This window comes from Balaenoptera acutorostrata, chromosome 11 (assembly GCF_949987535.1).
Source record: "Balaenoptera acutorostrata chromosome 11, mBalAcu1.1, whole genome shotgun sequence".
NCBI classification, from domain to species: domain Eukaryota; kingdom Metazoa; phylum Chordata; class Mammalia; order Artiodactyla; family Balaenopteridae; genus Balaenoptera; species Balaenoptera acutorostrata.
Genome location: NC_080074.1, coordinates 17,574,436 through 17,591,447, shown reverse-complemented (window position 1 = coordinate 17,591,447; position 17,012 = coordinate 17,574,436). Strand labels below are relative to the sequence as shown.

Sequence of the window (17,012 nt, the reverse complement as noted above, 5' to 3'; positions counted from 1 at the left end):
CCTAGTATTAAAAATGGCCCGGAGACAGCAGAGCGAAATTGAAGGTATCGATGTGGCGTGAAAAGTGCACTGAACGGTGGCGAGGCCCAAATAAGAACGGGAGGACACCGCGAGGACCACCGCCATCGCCGCGGCAACCTCCTCGAGCCACCACGGAGAACTCGCTTTCCCAGCGGCCCCCGCGACCTGCAGGGGCAACGAGCCCGGCCGGCCCTCGCGACCGGGGGCGGGACTGAAGCCGGAAGTCACGTGCGGTTACAGCCGCCCGGGTGAGGCCGCGTCGTCGCCAAGGCTGGTCCGGGCTGTGACTGTGGGAGGCGCCGGCGTGATGGCGGTGGAGACTCTGTCCCCGGACTGGGAGTTCGACCGCGTTGACGACGGCTCACAGAGTAAGGGAGCAGCAGGCAAGGGTTGCGGGTGGACGCTCCCCGGCCCGCCTCAGCCCCGGCAGCGCTCCTGCGGGAGGGCTCTGCGTCGCTGTCGGCGCGCAGCGGTCCACTTCGGGACATTTTCTGCGCCTCGGGGTGTGAGACGGACGCGCTCGCGAACCTAACTTTCCGTGTTGGGATCCCCGGCGACGCTGGGTCAGGCCCGGCCAGGGCTCGGCCTTCGGGGCGGTGACTGTCCTGGGGAGCCCGCTGTGGCCCGGGGGGCGCGGCGTCCACTTCGTGCAGCCGGGGGCTCGGGCGGGGCACGCCCGGGGAGGCCCGCAGCCCGAGGAGCGGAGGCTGCCTTGTCTCTGGCCGCCCGGGGTTTTCACCAGATCCTCAGAGCGTGCAGTTGTAGGTGAGGCTGAGGTCCGGGTTCCTGTTTCGGTTTCCTGTCTTTCTTCGTTTTCCTCCCAAACCAACTTTTGGAAGTTTGAGTGTTTTTACCTTCGTATTCATATGCTTATCTTCGCTAGAAGATAGCGAAAAAGAACTCATTTCGCGGTAAAAAAATAAACACGTGAATGTCAGTTTATGTCCTCCCATGCCTTTTATTTACGTTAAGTGGTATTTTTCAAAAGTGATGTCCTGTAGTTTCCAGCGCACCTAAAAAGGTTTCAGAAATTACAGCAAATCTGCTTCCGATTTTACTTAGTAAAATTGGATTGTCTCATTTTAACCTAGCAAATTCAGTTCCACGCAGCAAAATTTAGAGGCCAAACTATTTCAGTGAAAGTTTACCTAAGATGAATGCAAATTGGTGATCTGTTTCTTATCTTTGGTGATATGAATCTGCATAGGTGATATAAGAGAGATTGGAACATACTGCTTGTGAATTTGTTTTTTTAATGTAGTTTTCTCAAAAGGTGAATGTAATTTTTAAAAATTAGGCGTAGGGCTTCCCTGGTTGTGCAGTGGTTAAGAATCTGCCTGCCAATGCAGGGGACACGGGTTCCATCCCTGGTCCGGGAAGATCCCACATGCCGCAGAGCAACTAAGCCCGTGCGCCACAACTACTGAGCCTGCGCTCTAGAGCCCGCGAGCCACAACTACTGAAGCCTGCGCGCCACAACTATTGAAGCCCGCGCGCCTAGGGCCCGTGCTCCGTAGCAAGAGAAGCCACTGCAGTGAGAAGCCCACACACCGCAACTAAGAGTAGCCCCCCCGCTTGCTGCAACTAGAGAAAGCCTGCGCGCAGCAACAAAGACCCAACGCAATCAAAAATAATAAATAAATAAAATAAATAAATTTATTTTTAAAAATTACGTGTAAATTTTGCATAATTTTATAAAAGACAGGCACATTAGATGTAATTAGGTTTTATTAGCCTCTCAAAGAAGCATGAGCTTAATTCAGGATGGTTAGCAGTTTTTCATAAAGCATTCCATAAGTTATAAGCTCCTATGCAGCATGAAAAAATGATCCTGGTAGTATTGAATCTTTCAACTTGTTTACGGAGAAGATAACTGTATTTACTGTTAAAGTGAACTGCACCTTGTCATGTATGAAGTTTTATGGACAGAGGTTCCCTACTTTAGTATCTGCAAAATATTGGAATGAAAATATGTTTTGGGTTTGAAAAAAGGTTGAATCAGAATGATCTGGTTCACTCAAAAGACTTTTTCCACATGCCAGGAACTGTGGTAGGTATTATTAGGGATACAAAGATAAAACAAGGAATTAAGTCTGTTGGAAGAGATAAGCATGTAAATAGGTTTTTGCATTTTTTACTCTTGAATCATTATGGAATTCTTATTTCAAATCTTTTTATTTTAACTTTTACCAATTTAAAAATTTATCAGCAAGGAACGTTAATGTTATTACAGGTTTTCTCTTGCCTGCTACTTTATGAATTTCCAAACAGACTAAATGAATAATTCATTGGCATGTTTTTCTAGCATTGCCTTTAAGAACTCATTTGCTGTTTAAACGCAGCTTTGGTCATTTCCCATGTAACTGAAAATTAGACATGTACTTGGGATGCAGTTTTTAAAATTTAAGCTGTAGGGAAGAGAGGACTTCTCTTCTCTGTGCCTGGTTTTCATTAATTTTTGGAATATGAATCATATCTAGACTAATTGTTTCCCAGAATTGCCTAGATTAATACTATAATGAGATGGGAACCTTAATGAACTAATTGATCCACCTGATTTGGAGCATTAGTTGCAAAATAGGGGAGAATGTGAAGCTAGGTCTTTATCCTTAATGAGTTAGAACATACCTTATCTTAGAGTTGCCTGGCATTGCTAATTTGAGGAGAGAAAATTTTTACTTTTTTTAGAAGACAGCGATTGAATAAAGTAATTCACATCAATAAAAGAAACTGAGTTGGAGTTGAATTTGCTGCCTTTGGAATGAGTAATGAATTCTTATGTTTAATAAGGTGGAATATTTACTGTCATTAACTTTGCTGAGTAGGCAAACTTTTATTGTCCAGATTATTCCAGTGAGTTCCTAGAGTCATCTATTAATGTGTAAATTCTGTAAATATCAGCACAGTATTCTGTACTCACTGTCCTTTAGTGGCTTTTCCAATTCTATTATGATAGTTAAATAATTAAAACAAAATATCTTGGTAAATTTGAGGCATTACAGGAATAATATGATGAAGCAGGTCTAAAACCATTTAAAAAACAATATTTAGGTGTATTTTTAGACGTAGTTTACTGTGTAATTAAGCATTACATTTTAAAATTTTGCTTCTATGACAACCCAGATTTTTGCGCCTAAATCAGGTCATGATTTTTTTTTTTTTTTTTTTGCACAAAAAAGTTGTTTATGACTAAAACATAGAATCAGGACATTGAGTTGTCTAAGGCATTATTCACATTTTTTAGATTATGGAGTAACTTTTTCATAGTATTTTAAAGTTGCAGTTTTAAGCTGATATCTCTAATTGGTAACATCTACTGTTTTTACAATTATCGTATCTATTTGGAAAAGATTGAAAGTTCAATTATTGTTTAACTTTAAAACTTTATTTTTAAGAAGTCCAGACATTCTGAAGTGATACATTAACAATGCTTAGTATCTACTTTGCTGTGACTTTTGATATTATTTGAAGTAAATGTCTTGTAATTCATTACTTATACTTCTTACAAACTTTTAAAATTTAAATTTAGAAATTCATGCTGAAGTCCAGCTTAAGAATTATGGGAAATTTCTTGAGGAGTATACCTCTCAATTGAGAAGAATTGAGGACGCACTGGATGATTCAATTGGAGATGTTTGGGATTTCAATCTTGATCCTATAGCATTAAAGGTTTGATTTTGTTTTATTTTTTAATTTATGTATACTTTTTCAGGACATACTGTATCTTGAAAACAGTTTTCAAAATTGGGATATGTATTTTTATTGTTTGGAATCTAAAAGAACTAAAATAAACTTGGAGAAAAATGGTTAATTTCCTTTTCTCTAAGCCATGCATGTGTTTTTGTTTTCCTTTTTAAAGAATGACACAAACTCAAAGTCTTTAGTGTCAAAGAATGACACGAACTCTTTGAGCTAACTTGTTTTTCATTATCAAGAAAATGAAGAGGATTGGAATAGCATATTCAAGCTTTACTTGTTTTTTTAATTGAGGTTATTTTACATACAGTGAGATGCATAGATTTAAAATACTGTTCAGTGAATTTAACCAAACACCTATTCCCATGTATCTCATATCCCAATCAAGATACTGAATATTTCCATGATTTCCCAAAAGCTCCCTTATGCTATTTAGGGGATCTTAATATGGGAGTGATTTTTTTAAGATATAAAATAAGTCACTCCTGCTCTGTTCCATTTTGAGGTAGTTCTGTTTTGTTTTATCTTTGAAACTGTTGGCGCTTAATAGCTAACATTTATTGAGTACTTATTATGTGCTAGACACTGTCCTAAGTCACATGTAGTCTTACTTTAATAACAGCTTTCCTGAGATGTAATTCATATATCGTACAATTCTTTGGTTTTTACTGTATTCATAGAATTTTGCCACCATCACCAGAGTCAATTTTAGAACATTTTCACCAGCCCAAAAAGAAATCCCATAGCCATTAGCAGTCACTGCCCATCTGGCGTAGTGCTAGTGCTGAGTACAGGGTCGAACACAAGTTTCCATAGAAGAGAGATAGTCTCAGTTTGTGTATTTAGAATTTTCATGATTTTTTTCAAATTAAAAAATTTTATTTTCTTTTGTTTCTATAGCTTTTGCCTTATGAACAGTCTTCCCTTTTGGAACTCATAAAGACTGAAAACAAGGTACAGATTCCTAAACCTAAAAATCTGTTTTTAAAATGCTTTAGTTATCTGCTATAATTTACTTTTTTCCTTTTGTGTTTTTACTCATGAAACTAGGTCTTAAACAAAGTCATCACTGTTTATGCTGCACTTTGTTGTGAAATCAAGAAATTAAAATATGAGGTAATTATTTGTACTCTTAAGATATTAAAAACATGATTTAAAAGCAAATATGTGCTTATATGTGTACAGTGTGCATAAATATTTAGTGAATGTTGAATGAACTGTATCTTTATAATAGTAGGAGTAATGAGTACCATTCACTGGGTGTTTACTGTGTACCAAACACCATGCTAACCCCGTTAATGCTAATAACCACCCAGGAGGTATGTGAGGAATAGATGAGGAAACCGAAGCTAAAGGAGTGTCACTCACCTAACATTTTACTGGTAATAATGGTTTGAGTCTGGGTCTGCATTCCTTCTGTGTTGCTTGTTGTATATAATGGCTTTCTGGATATAACTGATTTTTTTTAAAAGCTTTGAATTTTTAATATGTTCTGTGTTTCCTCACCCATGAGCCATTAAAACTCTGGTGGAAGATGGTAAACTTCATCTTTTTTTCTCTACCTTTTTGATACTATGTGGTTGCTTTTTCTCTCCTGAACTAGTGGGAGGATGTGGGAAATTACAGAGTGGTCAGATAAGACAAAGAAAAGGCTAAAGAAATCAAGAAATAAGGTTGAGTATCAGTAATATCTTTGGTACTCTAAAGATAAATTGCATTTACCTATATTGCAAGCAGTTTTTGAATTTAAGTGAATTTATGTGTGTGATGTAGTCATCGGCTTAACTATTAAATAGGGATAACTAAGAGAGCTTAGGAATTTAAAAACAAAATAGCAACCTTATAAAATTATTTTAATTTTTTTTAAACAGGCTGAAACTAAATTTTATAATGGTCTCTTGTTTTACGGAGAAGGAGGTAAGTTTTAAAATTTCACATTGTAATGTTGTGATGCTTTTTTTGCGATTGAAATGAACAAAAAGTTAACTGGCAATTCTAGGACTGTCATGATCATGTGAAGTATTAGTGTGAGGAAATAAACATTCAGATTTTTTGTTGGTTTATTTTTTTGTTTGGTAAACAGGTAAAAAAACCTCAGTTATGAAGCAGCAGCAAATTCTGTATGAAGTTTATTTTGATATTTTTATAAATTACAAAGCACTGTAGCTAGATGATTCTCCTTGAATTCATTAAGTTGTGAAACAGATGGTTACTTTTAATTGTGTGATTAATGATTGTTTCATTTTTCTCTTCAGTGTAAAAATTCTGTTTTCAATACTATGCAGATTAGAAGATGTCCTAATGAATAAAAATCACATTTTTTCTTTTGGTGTTGATTAACATAAAAAATTGAAATATTCTTCATGTTGCCTTTTAAAGCTACAGATTCCAGCATGGTGGAAGGTGATTGCCAAATTCAAATGGGGAGATTTATTTCATTCTTACAGGTAAATGGTTTTTACTTTTTATTGAGCCTTTTCTTTGAAAAGTTTGAGTAAATCACACATAATCAGAAAAGAGTTATGAAACCTTCAAATGCTAAGAATGTGTACTGTGAGGGTAAGATACTTAGTTGGCGATGGATTAAATTGATAGTTAAGGAGATTGTAATTCCTGGAAGATTTTCATAGCATTTTTAGTGAGATAAGCTATCAAAATAAGTTTCTTTGTATAATTTCATTTATGGACAGTTTATCACCATGCCTTTTAAAATAATTTAAATTTTGTACCTGGTAGGAAACGATACTTTATGTTAGAAAAAGTTGTTAATGGAGATCATTAAGCTGTTATGTGAGCAGTGATGAGGTTTAAGAGCAGCAGCACATGATGCTTCTAACCAGATGTTTCAGTTTAGATATGCTTTTCATCACTGCAAAGTTTTAGTTATTCTAGGTTTTCTGGTTTATCAAAAGAATGAAATAACTTCTGTTTCTCTGTTATAAAAGCAATGCTTATATAATATGACAAAAGCAAGAATTGGAGATAAGGAAACAGTACCCATAATCCCACTTACCTTCTGATTGTTGGATATAAGATTTGATATATTTCATTGAATCAAGCATGCTACTATATTCAAATCTTTTATATCTTTACTACTTTTTTTGGTCTTCTTACCTAACTGAGAGCATTTTGTTGAAATTATCCTCTATGATGGTATGTGTCAGTCAGGGTTCAGTCCAGAAAACAAATCACATGAGGTATTTCAAAAGGGGAGATTTAATAGAGCTATCATACGATCTAGCAGTACCACTCCTGGGCATATATTCTGAAAGACAAAAACTCTAATTCAGAAAGATACATGCACCCCAATGATACAGCATTATTTATAATTGCCAAGATATGAAAGCAACCTAAGTGTCCATCAACAGATGAATGGATAAAGAAGATGTGGTACATATATACAAAAATGGAATATTACTCATCCATAGAAGAGAGTGAAGTAATGCCATTTGCAGCAACAGAGCTGGACCTAGAGATTATCATACTAAGTGAAGTGAGTCAGACAGAGAGAGACAAATATTATGTGATATCACTTATATGTGGAACCTAAAAAATAATACAAATGAATTTGTTTACAAAACTGAAACAAACTCACAAACAGAGAAAACAAACTTATGGTTACCAAAGGGGAAAGGCAGTGGGGAGAGATAAATTAGGAGTGTGGGATTAACAGATACACAATACTATACATAAAATAGGTAAACAACAAGGATTTACTGTATAGCACAGGGAACTATACTCAGTCTTTTGTAATAACCTATAATGGAAGAGAATCTGAAAAAAATATATATAATTGAATCACTTTGCTGTACACCTGAAACTAACACAGTATTATAAATCAACTATACTTCAATTAAAGAAAGAAAGAAAGAAAAAAAAAAAGGGGAGATTTAATATAGAGAATTGGTTCCATAAGAATTGGAGGGCTGAAAGAAAAAACAGTGAGGGAAGCCAGAGGAAGCAGATATCACCTCTACATCTAGGGTATAAAAGGGAAAAGGTTCGGGTTGCCAGAGTCTGGGAGGTATACGAGGAGGAGCCCTAGGGAATTAGTATCATACCTCTGAGGAAGCAGTGCTGCCTGGCTGCTGCTGGTAGAGTTTAAAACTGAAGATCGGTTCTGTAGTGCTGGAAGCAGCAGGCGCCTGGGGCAAGCTGCCATTGCTGGGGTGAACTGCTCCTGCCTGGATTATGTTGATAAAAACAGCAAGAAGTAGGAAGGATGTCCATTTCCTGCCTTCTAGTCTGCTTTTAATGCCACCTGTTGGCAGAACCTAACAGGAAGCCTGCTGGGCAGGAGTCTAAGAAATGTTAATTTACAAGGTTGAAGTGAATGTGTCAGTTTCTCTAGTTTTGTCAAATTTTGCATTTCTTATTTTGAGGATGTTTTATTCGGTGCATACAAGTTTATAATTGTTCATAATTCCCAGTAAATGGAATCTTTTATTGTGTGGTGACCTTCTTAAGCTGAGATAATAATTATGTATGTAACATATAATTACATATATGGTCATTAGCTATAGTAATGCTAATAAAATCTGTTTGATATTGATATCATTGCCCCAGCTCTGTTTTAGTTAGCATTTTCTTTTTTTAAATTCTTTTTATTCTTTCAGCCTTTCAGTGTCATTATGTTTTAGTTGTGTTTCTTTAAAACTGCATCGCTCTGGATTTTGCTTTTTTATATAATCTGAAAATTTCTGTGTTTTAATTGGTTAATTTTATTTCTGTTTGATAGTGTATTATGTATCTGGACTTATTTCTGCCTTTTTGTTTTGTGCTTTCTATTTGTCCTGCATTTTCTGTTCTTTCCTCTGCTTTTATTAGACTTTTAGAAGTTTAATAAGAAATGTAAAACTAGAGCTGTTTAAATAAAATTGAAATGTATTATTTTCACTTTCAAAAAATTTAAATTGTGGATCTAACAGCTGCATTTGATTCCATTTTTAAACATTCAACAAATGTTTCATGAGCCTATCATATGTTAGAAACTGTTCTTGGTGCTTGGGATACAGCAGTGCACAAAACCAACAGAAATTTCTGCCCTCATAGAGCTTACAGTTTAGAGCAGCCATAGGTTTAATTAGGTTCTAAATATTTTAGGATAGATGTGAGTTAACTATTTAATGACAAACATATTCCTGGGATAATTAATATTTCACTTGATGTGTGCCAAGCCTGTTTATAGATAAGGTTCAAGGTAATAAACATTTGAAGTTATTTCAGAGTGACTTCTGAAGACCCCCTCCCCTCATTGTCATACTTTCTAAACTGGCAGCTTCTGAGCTTCTTCATTCATTCAGATGTTCACTCATTTATTCATTTAATAGGCAGACATTTATTGAGAAGCAGTTGAGGGTTAGCCACCATACTGGGCAGTGGCCATTCAAAGAAGGAATAAGACAGTCTCTGTCAGTTAGGAATTATATGAGTAATGAAAACAGGACTTAAAATAGAAGGATGCGTGAAATGCTGTAGGGGCAAAGAGGTAGAAATAACGTTGGGAGGTGAATTAAGAACTGATTGCTTGAAGGATGCTTGAAGTTGTCTTGCTGCAGGTTAACTGGAGATTTTTAGTAGAAAACTGTTTTGTTTTTGTTTAGCATTGTTAGCATAAAATTCAGTCAGAAATAGTGACATTTACTCAACTTGTAACATATACTCAACTTGTCATTTCAGGAACTGTCTTGTTTTGTTACGAGGTGCTATGAAGTGGTGATGAATGTAGTCCATCAGTTGGCTGCCCTCTATATCAGTAACAAGTAATGGATTTTAGAAATGTTTTTACATTTTTAATAGAGATGCAGGAAATGTTTTTCTTAAACTAGCTAAATATCTGAAAGTTTTTCGTTTGTTCACTCACTCACTCATTCCTTCATTCACTTATTCAGCGTTCTTTGAACACTCATGATGTTTTAAACACTACTTGATGTGTGTAATCCATAGGTTAGTAAGACAGTTTCTGCCATGGTGAATGAGCCCATTATCTGTATGAACGAGAATGTTGACAGAGTAATCTTAAAGAAATCTGATTGTATAGAAAAAGGCTAATATAGAATTAGTATATGTACCAAGTTCTCCCTACATATTTCCTCTTTCCTTTACATTGAAGGGTCCTTGGATTAGAATCATGTGACACTTTTCTTAAGCTGCAGAATCTTGGGGAGTGGGGCTAGGTAATCTACATTGAAAAATTTTTGTGAGTAATTCTAATGCTCTTCCAAGTTTGGGGACCACTGCCCTAAATCAAGAAAAAGACCAAATTTTCATAGAGCCCTTAGTATTCTTAACCACCACAAAGTAATATCTTGCATTTGATTAAAACTGTATACTTAAAATTTTTCCCATTTACTACTTAATTATAATGTTACAAAACTTTGTTTAGGTATATGACTAGGGATTCTCAATTATGAGAAGAGAGATAACTGAAGCCCAAAGGAATTATTTGCCAAGATTCCATAGCAAGTTAGGTACTGCTCTTTTGGTCACCAGTCCATTCATAGTTGTTCTTACTATACCATGCTGCATCTCAACTCTCTTTATAAAGTGAAAGACTGTGTTAACTGTTTCTCATTCGCATGTTTTTCCAGTCAGTCAGTTATTTATTTTATGTTCTGTGCTCTCACTGAAGTTCTCCTCATGACAGAAGGGAATGAGAGCACAGCTCCCCCCAACCCCTGCTGTACTTGGTGTGGAATTCAAAGAGACTCCCCACTACCACACTGCTGCCCTTGAAAGATGAAATTTGTCTGAATTTTGTGTTTAATTTTTTAAATATTCTATCTTGTGGGATATTTATATATGCTTTGATATACAAGTATTAATTTATTTACTGTTGAGTAGATTGACTCTCTAGGAAGTAAAATTGAGTTATCCTGGGGCTTTTGACTCTGGTATAATCCCATTTGTATGCATTGTTTTTTCAGTAGGAATGAGAATGCTAGCAATAAATGCAACTGAACAGAGGTCTAGTTCCCAAATGCCAGTTCGGGTGCGATAACAAAGATTCTAGTTGAAAATTGAGAAATTCTCATAGTTTAGAAAGAAAGAAATACCAGTTTTGTTATTTCTTTAGCGCCATCCCAAGTTAGATCCTTTAGGTTTGAATGGCTAAGGTTATTCATGGGCTGCATATTGACATATACCTACCCACTGAGGAGTTGGGTGTAGGCAAGGAGAGCCCAGACTCTGTATGTACAAGTTATCTGCTTGGGAAAGTGGAATATGATAATAATTCTTTGGGTCGTTTAAATTTTAGTGACTAAAGCCTAAATAAAAATAAATACATATTAAAATTCCAAGAGCTTCTGCTTTTATGTGTTTTCCTTAAACATGAACTGTGACAAAAAAGGAGATTTTTTTTTTTTTTTTAACTTGGGTGTTATTTTATTACAGGATTGCACCCAAAATTATAGAGACAACTGGAGTTCATTTTCAGGTAAAAGTAATTTAACTTGACCTGTAAAACTGTAATTTTTAGTATATTTTACTTTGGAGTTTGTATGATTGGGGAGTACAACAATTATTGCAAGGCTCTTAAAGGAGCTCTTTTTTTTTTTTTTTGGCATTTGTTCTCTTTCATCTGTGAAGTTGATGAGGCATTACTGACCCACTATCAGTGTAACTCTTCCTAGTATTGGCCCAATGCAGACTCTCCAAGTGGTCTCTTCAGAGAATCTACAGTATCACGATTAAGGATGAAATATTGGGTGAGGGTTTCCCAGTGTAAGGCTGATGGTTCCATCTGAGGATTAACAGTTTCATCTGTAGTTTAATTTACCCACTGCTTTAATTTAGTAATTAGCCCAAGTGTGTTTAACTTAAAAAATCCACATGAAGCTTAACTTCTGACTAGTGATTAAATGATAATCATTTAAGGTTTTTTGACAGACTATGTATGAGCACTTGGGAGAGCTGTTAGCAGTTCTGCTTACCCTGGATGAAATTATTGATAATCATATCACATTGAAAGACCACTGGACTATGTACAAAAGGTGAGCCAATTCCAATGTTTAAAATACTCTCTTACTTTGTATAGGTAATGTATTAGTAAAAAATAAATAAATGTAAATAGTACAGATCCGTTAGGAGACCTGAAATCTGTATTTAGAAGGATCTCATGTCAGATTTTCTTTGAAGACAGTAACCATTCTTTTAATTTCAGGTAGGGTTTTTGAGAGTATGATGTACTTGTATAAAGCATCCTAATTCTTAAAGTGTAGTTGTTAATTTGACTACCTTAGGACTCAGATTCATTTTTTCCTTGTTCTATACGAATGATAGTTGTTTATTCTCAGCTTGGTTTTATTTTGTTTTATACTCCAGAACTTTTTAAAGTCAAGGCATTTTGTTTTATTCAATTTATAAGCATTCACTAAATGTCTGTTATCTAGAGAGCACCAGATCTGAATTTAAGATGATATAAAAAGGTATGATTAGAAAATTAAATACGTTAGGATTGTTTTTGTTCAAATTTTCAAATATGTAGAGCCAAACAAGTGATACAAATATAAAACTTTGATTTCTGGGAATATTTTTAATACAAGAATTTATTAGGCAAATCAGAGGTGTTTCTCCTACTTTTCTACAAGGTTACTGAAATCTGTCCATCACAACCCTTCAAAATTTGGAATTCAGGAAGAAAAACTAAAGCCATTTGAAAAGTTCTTGCTGAAGCTAGAAGGGCAGTTACTTGATGGAATGATATTTCAGGTATGAGCGCTGTATCAGGCTATACTAAATGGGCTTATATTAGTAGACCCATCTCAGAATTGTAGTGGGTCACTTTTATAGCATATTGTTGTGACTATATTTTTCTTTAAAAGTGCTTAGGCTTAAAACATGGTTAATGTACTAAAATATAGTTATATCAGTATCTAGTAGCAAGTGAAATTAATAGTATACTGGTTGTATTTGTGATAAGGGTTTTTTAAATTATGTAAAAGGATAAAACTATTCAAGGGTTAGTATCTGAGTAGTTGTGTCAAGCATTTTGTTTGTTGTTAACCTCTAGATTTAGGTTAGTAAGAGAGCCTTTTATAAGTCTGTTTTAATTTCCTACTCAGGGAATATAATTTGCATCTGCACAATCCAGGTAGCTTCTAACCACATGTGGCTGTTTAAATGTAAATTAATTTAAAAAAAATTCATTTCCTCTGCTACACTAGCAACATGGCAAATTCTTAATAGCCACATGTAATCTCATTATCACACTGTGCACCTTAAACTTATATATGTTATATGCCAGTGATATCTCAGTAAAGCTGGGGGAAAACCCAGCTGTGGCTAACAATCATATCTGACAGCACAGATGTAAAACATTTTCATCATCACAGAAAGTTCTGTTGGATGGCACAGCTTTGGGTAGTATCCACCAGAAATTGCATTACAGTACCCTTGAACAATATGGGTTTGAACTGCACAGGTCCACTTATATATGTATATTTTTCAATAGTAAACGCTACAGTATTACACAGTCCACGATTGGCTGAATGCAAGTGTGTGGAGGAACTGTGGATGCAGAGGGCCAGCTCTAAATTATACGGGGATTAACCCCCACTTGTTCAAGGGTCAACTGTATGTTCCATTTAAAATCTGCTTCAAGGTTACCTTTATATTTTAGATGATCACAATTTTTACAGAATGATCACAGCTCTTGTTTATACCAATTTAACTGTTAATCTGTTAATTTCAGAAGAATTTTTTTGTTGATTCTTTTTCCAGGAGCCATTTCTACACATAATGTAATAAAGTGTTAGGAAAGTAATTGTAAACAGAAAAAATAAAGTCTCCTCTTAAAAGTGCAAATTAAAATAATAAAGCATGCTTTCCCATGCTTCATCAGATACACCTTCTATACATCACCAAGCATCACTTGTTTGTATCTCTTCATGTAGAATTATAGATTTTGGTTCAGTTTTATTACTTTCACATAAGGGGTACTCAAATGTATAAGTACATATACATTTCCCATTTAGAAGGATTTAGATATTAGGTTAAGGTAAAAACCTGAGCCTCAGTGTTAGTAAAATCAAAATGATGAATGTAGGAGTTTATCACTCTATATTTAAATCTGTTTAATAACATATGAAGTCATAATAGCTTATGAGAGTGTAAATTTCTCTAAATGTTTCCTGTCTAGGCCTGTATAGAACAGCAGTTTGATTCTCTCAATGGAGGAGTATCTGTGTCAAAAAATAGCACTTTTGCTGAAGAATTTGCACATAGTATTCGCTCAATTTTTGCAAATGTAGAAGCCAAACTTGGTAATGTAACATGCATTTTTTGGTTTTCATTTAAAAGTTTTCATTTCCTTTAAAGCAGAATTTTAAGTATATGCTGTTTTTCTCTCATGTTATTGTTTTATAAGGAGAACCTTCTGAAATTGACCAGAGAGACAAGTATGTAGGAATTTGTGGACTCTTTGTATTGCACTTTCAGATTTTTCGAACTGTTGATAAAAAGTTTTATAAGTCTTTATTGGACATTTGTAAGAAGGTAAGAACTTGCAACTTCTATTTTTTTCAATTTGAATAGATGGAAAAGATTTTGGATAAAATTGGGTATTTTAAAATGTATTTTATTCCTGCTTACAAAAATAATAATTTTTGTAATATTTTGTAATAATCATTACAAAAATAATATCATAATATTCATTTAAAAAAATCTAAGCATTCCAGAAATAAGTAACATAGTAAATGAAAATACCCCATAATTCCACATTGTATAAATACATATTAGTGGATGCTTTTCCACATTTTTTCCTATACATTAACTTGCTATTACTACTTTTTTCTTTCTTTTCCTTCGCTTTCTCTTCTTGCCACCCATTCTCATTATTGAAGTAGGAAAAAATTTAAAACAATTTTTTTCTTTGTCTTTGCTGTTTCCATGATGTGGCACCTGTTTTCAAAATTGAAAATTTAGATGGTGTATAGAATCAAGTGATATGTGACCATGAGAACCCAGCCATCTTGAATATTTATTTTGTATTTTTTCACTAAAATAGAGTGAAAGTAAAGGTCATGAAGACTCAAGTTTCTGTTTAATTTTTGCATATTTTTATTCATCTGAAAATCTGTGTGTGTAAGTGTATGTGTGTGTGTTGTTTAATATTTAGGCAGAATAAAATTAGTGTCATGCTCCACAACAGGTATAGGAATGCCTTTACTCTGTGCCACATTAACATAACTTGTCTCATATTAATGAGTATCTTTTTATCATTATTTTTCTTGAAATAGGTTGTCTTCCATTGCATGTTGTAGGATTATTAAACAGTTTGTTGTTTAACCTGCATTTAATGATTTCCCTCCTCTTTCATTTCCTATTTCAGGTACCAGCCATCACTCTGACTGCTAATATTATTTGGTTTCCTGACAATTTTTTGATCCAGAAAATACCAGCAGCTGCCAAACTTCTGGATAGAAAAAGTCTTCAAGCCATTAAAATACACAGAGATACTTTCCTACAGCAGAAAGCTCAATCGCTTACCAAGTAGGTTTTATAAGTACCCATAATGTAAATATTTAGATAGTTTATATTTTCAGATCTTATACTGATTGTAAATATGCAGAAAGCATTTGAATTATAAGATCAGACATAGTTACTCATTACCAGAGAAAACGTTGGGCAATCTCTAGGAGATTTATTTTCTAGGAGTGTTTTTTTGTTTTAAATGTTTTAGGCTTAAACTCAATTTAAGATGTAGGCAAATTATACTTTATGGAAATACAGATATGTGTGCATACATTCATATACTTTTTGTCAGGTGCATTAAATATTTTTGTGTGTAAAGTGAAGTCTCTGCAGTAGATGCCAGTTGATGACATTTAGAACATTGTGTGTACATGACTCAATGTTGATTTTTGCAGGAGTTGACTTTAATTTAATGCACTCCTTTTTTTTCTTTTTTTTCTTTTTTTTTAAAATTAATTAATTAATTAATTTATGGCTGTGTTGGGTCTTCGTTTCTGTGCGAGGGCTTTCTCTAGTCGCGGCAAGTGGGGGCCACTCTTCATCGCGGTGCGCGGGCCTCTCACTATCGCGCGGCCTCTCTTGTTGCAGAGCACAGGCTCCAGACGCGCAGGCTCAGTAATTGTGGCTCACGGGCCTAGTTGCTCCGCGGCATGTGGGATCTTCCCAGACCAGGGCTCGAACCCGTGTCCCCTGCATTGGCAGGCAGATTCTCAACCACTGCGCCACCAGGGAAGCCCCCTTTTCTTTTTTTTTATGAAAGTAATGTATGCACATATTTAAGAAGTTAAAAAGTACTAAAGGTTCAAAGGAAAAAAAATGATTGTCCTCTGCCCCATTCCCCCCTGTGCCTTCGTCCTGCTTCCTAAAAGAACACTTTTAACTCTTAGTTTCTTCTGATACTTACATCTTTTAGCTTATCTTACTATGTAAAATTTCAAATATACACAAAATAGAGAAAATAATATAATGAGCCCCCATGTTCTCATCACATAGCCTTAACAATTAAATTTACTGTACATTGTCACTTGAGTATACTGCTAAAATTTCACGTTGACTGGGATGAAGATTTTAAGTGAAGCGACACAGGACTCTGCCAGTGACCCTGTACTGGACATTTTTTTTTTTTTATAAATTTATTTATTTATTTATTTTTGGCTGTGTCAGGTCTTTGTTGCTGTGTGCGGGCTTTCTCTAGTTGCGGCGAGCAGGGGCTACTCTTCGTTGCAGTGTGCGGGCTTCTCATTGTGGTGGCTTCTCTTGTTGTGGAGCGAGGGCTCTAGGAGCGTGGGCTTCAGTAGTTGTGGCATTCAGGCTCAGTAGTTGTAGCTCACGGGCTCTAGAGCACAGGCTCAGTAGTTGTGGTGCATGGGCTTAGTTGCTCCGTAGCATGTGGGATCTTCCCGGACTAGGGATCGAACCCGTGACCCCTGCATTGGCAGGCGGATTCTTAACCACTGTGCCACCAGGGAAGTCCCGACTGGACAGTTTTTAACTGTAACGTGGTTAAAGGGTAATAGGGATATTTACCTACTTTCTGTTAATCTTGACTATTGAGGGGAAATTGGGTCACTCCTGTACAGTGGGGCAAAGAGGAGTATATCTGGAATATACGAGATCCCCTAAAGCATCTCTTAGTACTCCCAAGTCCTATAATTAAAGTCAGTGGAGAGTGACAAGTCAATTCAGGCAGGACTACTCATGGCAGAGATTTCAGGGCTCTCCAGTACATTCTGAAACAGAGTTGAGGAGGGATAAAGACATAAGATTGGATTTAGATTAAAGAGGTGAACTCAGTAGGATGGAGAGACAGGACCAGGCTT

At 35.7% G+C, this 17,012-nt stretch overlaps 1 protein-coding gene across 7 annotated transcripts in view; it reads left to right on the top strand.

Annotated features, from left to right (window-relative positions):
* The first annotated feature begins 260 nt into the window (after positions 1-260).
* The window catches only part of WASHC4 (WASH complex subunit 4), an 86,173-nt gene continuing 69,421 nt past the window's right edge, over positions 261-17,012 (top strand). For all 7 annotated transcript variants that reach the window (XR_009009826.1, XM_007165740.3, XM_007165741.3 and 4 more), the window contains exons 1-13: positions 261-389; positions 3,551-3,690; positions 4,618-4,671; positions 4,768-4,833; positions 5,589-5,634; positions 6,097-6,164; positions 9,397-9,479; positions 11,113-11,155; positions 11,608-11,711; positions 12,309-12,429; positions 13,859-13,982; positions 14,087-14,214; positions 15,050-15,210. Coding sequence is in view for 6 of the 7 variants with exons in the window: in XM_007165740.3 (XP_007165802.1) it covers positions 329-389; positions 3,551-3,690; positions 4,618-4,671; positions 4,768-4,833; positions 5,589-5,634; positions 6,097-6,164; positions 9,397-9,479; positions 11,113-11,155; positions 11,608-11,711; positions 12,309-12,429; positions 13,859-13,982; positions 14,087-14,214; positions 15,050-15,210 (1,199 nt within the window). In the remaining variant the exon portion in view is untranslated. The remainder of the gene's footprint in view (positions 390-3,550; positions 3,691-4,617; positions 4,672-4,767; positions 4,834-5,588; positions 5,635-6,096; positions 6,165-9,396; positions 9,480-11,112; positions 11,156-11,607; positions 11,712-12,308; positions 12,430-13,858; positions 13,983-14,086; positions 14,215-15,049; positions 15,211-17,012) is intronic.